General features: G+C 46.0%; 1 protein-coding gene across 7 annotated transcripts in view; it reads right to left on the bottom strand.

Annotated features, from left to right (window-relative positions):
* Nucleotides 1-2943: 2943 nt before the first annotated feature.
* Nucleotides 2944-6652, bottom strand: part of RBM20 (RNA binding motif protein 20) — a 225321-nt gene continuing 221612 nt past the window's right edge. For all 7 annotated transcript variants that reach the window (XM_033943604.1, XM_033943609.1, XM_033943605.1 and 4 more), the window contains one exon: nt 2944-4742. In XM_033943604.1, coding sequence (XP_033799495.1) covers nt 4638-4742 — 105 coding nt within the window. In that variant the 3' untranslated portion in view covers nt 2944-4637. The remainder of the gene's footprint in view (nt 4743-6652) is intronic.

Genomic DNA, 6652 nt, shown 5'->3' with positions numbered 1-6652 from the left:
CTTGATTTTCCAGACTCTTTATTGGAATCCTGTGTGCCCGTTCTATTTCCAAAGGCTGTTTGAAATCCAACTGCAATAATCTAGGAATTAAATTTTCTAAAAACTGTATTGCATTTTTCCCTTCCAAATTTTCCTGTATTCCAAAAAGTTTTATATTCTTTCTTCTTCCATGGTTTTCGTAATCTTCCAGCTGACTTTTCAATTGAATTATTTCCAAACTGTCATTTTTGCATCTTTTTCCTTCACATTCTAAGCTCTCCATTTTAACTTCTAACTCTGTTGTTCTTTTATTAGCTACTTCCATTTGTCTGTGTATATTCAGGATTTCTTCCTTCAGTTCTGCCATATTACTCACAGTCTCTGTCAGCATTTGTTTGATTTGCCTCAGTTCCCCCATAACTTCAGCTTTGCTTAACTCCTCTGATACATCAGCAGGAAGCGGAACCTTACTCGGGGTAATTTGATCCTGCTTCTGCCTTTTCACAGCCCCTCCGATTTCACTCTTACTCTGTCGGGTGCTCGCCATGCTCCCGCTGTCCTCTCCGATGTTTTCAGCCGAAAACAGTTTAAAAGGAAATCTTTATTTATTCAACGGTTGCCCAGGTAAGAGGAGCGCTGCGATCACACGACCATTTTGTGTGCGCGCTAAGCCACGCCCCCAGGTTAATCATTTAATAAGTTTATAATACTTATATGATATATTTGATTGAAATATTTAAGGGAAGGGTGGGTGGGGAGGATTTAATTTATGTAATTATGATGACATTAGTAAGAAATTCAAGTGAAGTGTCAAAATATTTAATGATGTAATATTGTGCACTTGTTGTAAGATGATAAAATGAATAAAGAATTGGTAATAAAAAAATAAGACAAGAACCAAAACCAAAAAAAAGAATAGCATGTATCCAGATATGTGCACAAATTTCAATGACTGCCAATTAACACCAATAATTGGTTGTTAGCCCCCAATTATTGATGATTCAGAGCTCTTTATCCTACTTATATGCGCATCTTGAAAGCACACTCAAAATTGGACATGCAACTTTGGGTGCCATATATAGAATCTGGGGGTTTGTGTATATCTTCATGAAATGATTGTATATTTTTCATCTACTTGGAAGAAAAGGCAGTTTGAATATGGAGGTCAGTATTCAAAAAGCAGTCAAGCGTTTGAGGGGGAATTCTATAAATAGCACTTAAAGTTAGGTGCCGAATAGTGTGGCGCTAATCGTGGTGACGGGATAATCGCGCGCCAGACGCCAGCGCTGACAATTCGGCACAAGAAAGAAGCGCGCCGCAGGAAAACTTAGTTTTAAAGAGATCCAATGGGGAGTGTGGGGGGGGAACCCGCCCACACTTTACTGCAACGTGTTTGCACTACCATGGGGGGGGGAGTTGGGGGTTCAACCCCCCACATTATAGAGAAAACTGAACTTTTCCCGAAAAAAATCAGAAAAAGTTCTGTTTTCTCTATAATGCAGGGTTCCAACCCTCCAACCCACCCCAACAGCAGCACGAACACGATGCAGTAAAGTGGGGGGGGGGGGTTCCCCACTCACACCCCACTTCGGAGCTCTTTAAAACTAAGTTTTCCTGCGGCGCGCTGGTGTCTTGCGCTAAATTGTCAGCGCGCTGGTGTCTCGCGCACAACGGACTATAAACCACGGCACCTGGGGTGGTGGCACCCTCTCCTGTCCTCTTCCCCGCCCACCCTACCGCGTGCATACACACCCCTTCCCCGTACCTTTTTATCTTCGGCGTAAGCAGTCACGAACTTGCTGCTTGCGTTGGCTTCGGCGCTCTCTCTGATGTTACTTCCCAGGCACGGGTCCCAGACGTGGCGTCAGGGAGAGTGTCGAAAGCCGACGCGAGCAGCAAGTTTGTGGCTGCTCGTGCCAAAGTTTAAAAAAAGTACAGGGGGGAAGGGAAGGGGTGAGTGCACGGCAGGAGGAGGAGTGGGAAGGGGGGGTGGAGAGCATGGGGGTGCCAGCGCCCTGAGAAAGACCACACCTGGGGCAGACCATCTCCCTGCACTCCCCTTACTATGCCACTGTGTGTAGTTTTACGAGCATAATTCGTTCCAGAAGCATGCTCGTAAACCAAAATACTCGTATATCAAAGCGAGTTTCCCCATAGGAAATAATGGAAACTCGCTTTGATACGTTCCCACCCCCCGAGGCCAGCGGCGCTGCTCTATTCCCCCCCCCATGAGCACTGGCATTGCTTCCCCAGAAGCCCCCCCCTGCGATCCAGCACCCTCCCCCTCACGATCCGGCATCCCCCCCTGCGATTGGGCACCCCCTGCCGCTTCTCGGAGAGAACGTAAACTCGCAGGCCTTGAGCATGCGCAGATGCTCAAGGCCCAGCAAGAAGAGGAGGCCGATCTTCGAGCACCGGCACCAACGCACAGGACATGCCGGTGATGGTGCCCAGGCCCAGATGACAGTAAGAAGCGGCGGCCAAGGGGGTGCCAGATCGCAGGGGGCGCCGCTCGCAAATCGAGGCACGCTCGGTTTCCGAGGCGCCAATTTGCGAATGTTTTGCTCATCTTGCAAAACACTCGCAAACCGGTGCACTCGTAAACCGAGGTACCACTATATATATATATATATAGGCACAGATATTCAGCCCTTATACATTTAGATTATACATTTGACCCAGATGTGAGAAAACCATGTAGAATCTAGGCCATCCAAGCTAAATGTATAACTTATACATATAGCACCAATATTTAGGACTATCTACATCAATGGTCTCAAACCCTTTGCAGGCCACATTTTGGGATTTGTAGGTACTTGGAGGGCCTCAGAAAAAGTATCTTATTAAAGAAATGACAATTTTGCATGAGGTAATACTCTTTATAGTTTATAAATCTTTCCTTTTGGCTAAATCTAAATAATAATATTGTCATTTATAGCTAAAGAGACATATGATCAAGAAACTGTTTTATTTTACTTTTGTGATTATGATAAACATACCGAGGGCCTCAAAATAGTACCTGGCGGGCTGCTGGTTTGAGACCACTGGTCTACATCTTACATGTAGAAGCTCCGATATTCAGATATTCTGCTTATAATTTATTTTTATATATGCTGTAGTGCTAGCTATATGTATAGTGCCACAGTACCACTGGATGCAAGAATAATTTAAAATGTCTAGATTAGATGTTTCCAATAATTGTGTACGTATTTATGATTGATGTCAAATGTATTTTTTTATACAATTGACTATATCATTGCTTTGCAGTACAGTGAAAAGGTGGGATATAGTTGCAAATCAGTTAAGTTAAGGTTATACTCCAATTAAAATCTTATATTCAGCCGGGACTACTATTTAGATAAATACTTTTTATCTATATGATTTCTCTATAATCACTTCCTGTTACAGCCATGACCAGTGTTTCCATGTGCTCTTTCACATTTCAAAGTGGAAGTGCAAAGGATGTGACTAAAGGACCATGCAAACCATGTTAAAAAAACACAATACATTTATTTATATTATCATTTATAAATATAGGATTCAGGTTGACCAGGTGTACACAATATGTCACATTGCACATTTAAGAGCGTTTGTCATTTGTTCTTAGAAGTATCAAATGAAGTTCAAATCTTGGCTAGACCTATAAGAACCAGTGACACAGGGATGGCCTTTTATTTTTTATCTAATTGAATCCATACTGAACTTGAGAATACAGAATGAACCCCTCCATCAATAAATATGTATATTAAGAAACCTTTCCCTAGTTAATTTTCAATTGACAGGACCAGATATCAAATTCCACTTTGGTAGATATAATACGAATCCACATATTCTCTGGCAAATGGGCTTGTGGCTATGGCATAGCCACCAGAATTAATGAGTATGCTGGGGTCAGAGATGAATGTTCATAGAACAGATGGAAGTCAAATCACAATAAGAAAAACACATGAAGACAGTAATTTGAGACTCTTGAACAGTTTTCTCAGAAAGGTCACGGATGCTGATCTGCGCATCCTGGTAGCATAAGACTGTCAGTGTAGTAGACCGAGGACATCCATTGATCTGGCCATGCTTTATACTGTACTGGATTCCTTGGCATGGTCTTCCAACATCACTTGTATTGGTACATCAGCTTGTTTTCTGAATCCCCAAACCTGTATGAACAAGTGATGTGATTGATACAATCTAATTTCTCTTTATAACTTTTCCACTTCTAGGTGATAAAAAGCTAATCTGACCCTATATAACACCATGTTATAATTTAAAATCCCTGAGAATTTAGATTCTTTACAAGAGGGTGTGGACTCCTTCAACTCTGATGCAATGAAATGTGAAGCAAGGTAATGCTAATTACAGGCTCCAGCTGGAGTGTTTCACTTTCTTAAGGGTGCTCCCCATGCAGCTGGGAGGGCAGATGTCATCTCTCTGTGCTGCTCTCTGCTGAGCTAAGAATCGCTGTAATGCACAGGGAAGAGGCAGTACTTCACCGGTGCGTGCGAGGGTGTGAGGCAAAACGGGTAGCCTTGTGGTGTGTGGTTGATGCTGACAGTAGATCAGACCTCCAGGTTCATAGCTGTGCCCTGTGCCGCAATTGCGTTGCAAATAGGCCAACCCGGAAATGCCTGTCCTTGCTAGTTTTCACTTTGTCAGCATGATATCTACTTCTTCTCAAACTGTGGAACAATCCCAGCGTCTTCCATGGCCAAGCTATTGGTTCTCTCATTCCTCTTCAGGCTTTCCTCTGCCAACTGAGATAAATATTTCTGTGACAAAGAAAGCAAAGATACCAGTAAGTTGCAGTGAGAAAACAGAGGATCAAGATTCATAAGCTAGTAACTACACTTCTCCCTCCGTATTCGCAGTTTCAGCAATCGCGGTTTCGATTATTCACAGTTTTTAGCTTGCTGGCTCTTCCCCCCAAATTACGTCAGCTTGCATCGAGAAATTGCTGATTCCCAGCGTGCACAGAGAAGATCATTATTCCCAGCACTTTTTTCACCGTGTTTTGCCTTTCCTTCAGAAACAGGCCAGGTCTCCCACCATGTTATTCGCGGTTTCACCATATTCACGATGGTTTTTAATAGAAAACAGCGAATAACAAGTAAAAAAAAGTTATTTGCGGTTTTTCTGTATTCGCGGGTCTGTTAATCTCCTATCGCCGCAAATATGGAGGGAGAAGTGTACATAGACTTAAATGCTTAAAAAAGTAGGTAGCACAGAAAATGACAACAGGTAAAGAAAGACCTTAAGGGCCATGTACTTGGAAGATCCTTGTGCTTTCGTGCTAAATTCAGGCTTCTGATCTCTAGTCCATTTTGTATGTAGAAAATGAAGTAAAATATAGGAAGAAGCAATAACTGAGCCCTGGCACTTTGTTCTTTTAGACTTTTAGTTCAATGAAAGCTGGCATCTTTTGGGCTAGAGCACCATAAGCCTTTTTCTGTATTTAATCTTATCCCAGGACAAGCAGGCAGCATATTCTCACATGTGGGTGACGTCATCTACGGAGCCCCAGCGCGGACAGCTTTTCAAGCAAACTTGATTGAAGTTTCAAGCTTGCTATGCTGCACCACGCATGTGCATGCCTTCTCCCTCCACTAGAGGGCGCATCCCCACCTCGTGGTCCTCAGTTCAGTTTTTTCCGCGGAGCCAGAAGCCCTGTGGAATTTGTGCTCCGTGCCCTTTGCCTTCTGACACCGCGGCTGGGTGTGTTTTCTCGGTCGCTGTGCGTGATTTGTTGTTTTTATTAGTTCGTGTGTTCGTTATCGTCGAAAAAAAAAAAAAAAGTTTTGTTTCGGCTCCGGGGGCTCCCGGCAGCCGCGGCCGCGGGACCTCGCTCGTTCCCGGCCTTTTTTTGAGTTCATGTCCCGTCCCTTGACGGGCTTTAAAAAGTGCACCCGGTGCGATCGGTTGCTCTCTATCACTGATCCCCACCGGTGGTGCCTGGTTTGCCTGGGTGCAGATCACCCTACTGACTCCTGCACTCGGTGCTCCACGTTTCAACCTCGTGCTCTCCGCCGCCGGCGTGCCCGTATGGCAGAGCTCTTTGCTGTGGATCCCGCGGTGGGGAAGGCCTTGACGTCGGCCTCGGCCTCGGCCTCGACTCCCTCGACCTCGCCGCGGCCGACTTCTTCCTCGAAATCGACCTCGAAGCCGACAATGGATAAGTCCTCGCTTCCTTCCTCTGCTCCAGGGTCTTCGAAGAAGCCATCCTCGGGATCCTCGACGGGGGCGGGTGGGTCGTCCTCGGCCCCGCCCCGGGTGTCCAAGTTGGGTGCCCCGCGGGAATACTCATTGCCGAGGTCGCCCTCGAGGGAGCACTCACCGACTTCAGACATGCCATCGATGATGGCAATACCCGTCTTTCAGGACATGCTCCGGGCGATGATCGCCTCGGAGCTGTCCTGCGCCCTAGCCCATCTGCAGCCGACTTCGGCCCCGGCAGCCTCGGTCTCGGCAACCTCGGTCTCGGCAGCCTCGGCCTCGGCTCCGGGGGTCCCGACCTCGACCCCGACCTTGCCCTCGACCTCGGTAGTCGACCAGCCTGAGCGGAGTGTGCGGCCTCGGGACAAGGTGCGCAGGGTTCAACGGATTTCCTCTTCTTCTTCCTCGTCGAGGTCCTCCCGGGGATCCTCGGCCTCGGGTCAGCCTCGGGCGAAGCATCGTTCCTGTA

The sequence above is a fragment of the Geotrypetes seraphini genome, chromosome 4 (genome assembly GCF_902459505.1).
Source record: "Geotrypetes seraphini chromosome 4, aGeoSer1.1, whole genome shotgun sequence".
Lineage (NCBI taxonomy): Eukaryota > Metazoa > Chordata > Amphibia > Gymnophiona > Dermophiidae > Geotrypetes > Geotrypetes seraphini.
This window is presented reverse-complemented; position numbering and strand designations above follow the sequence as displayed.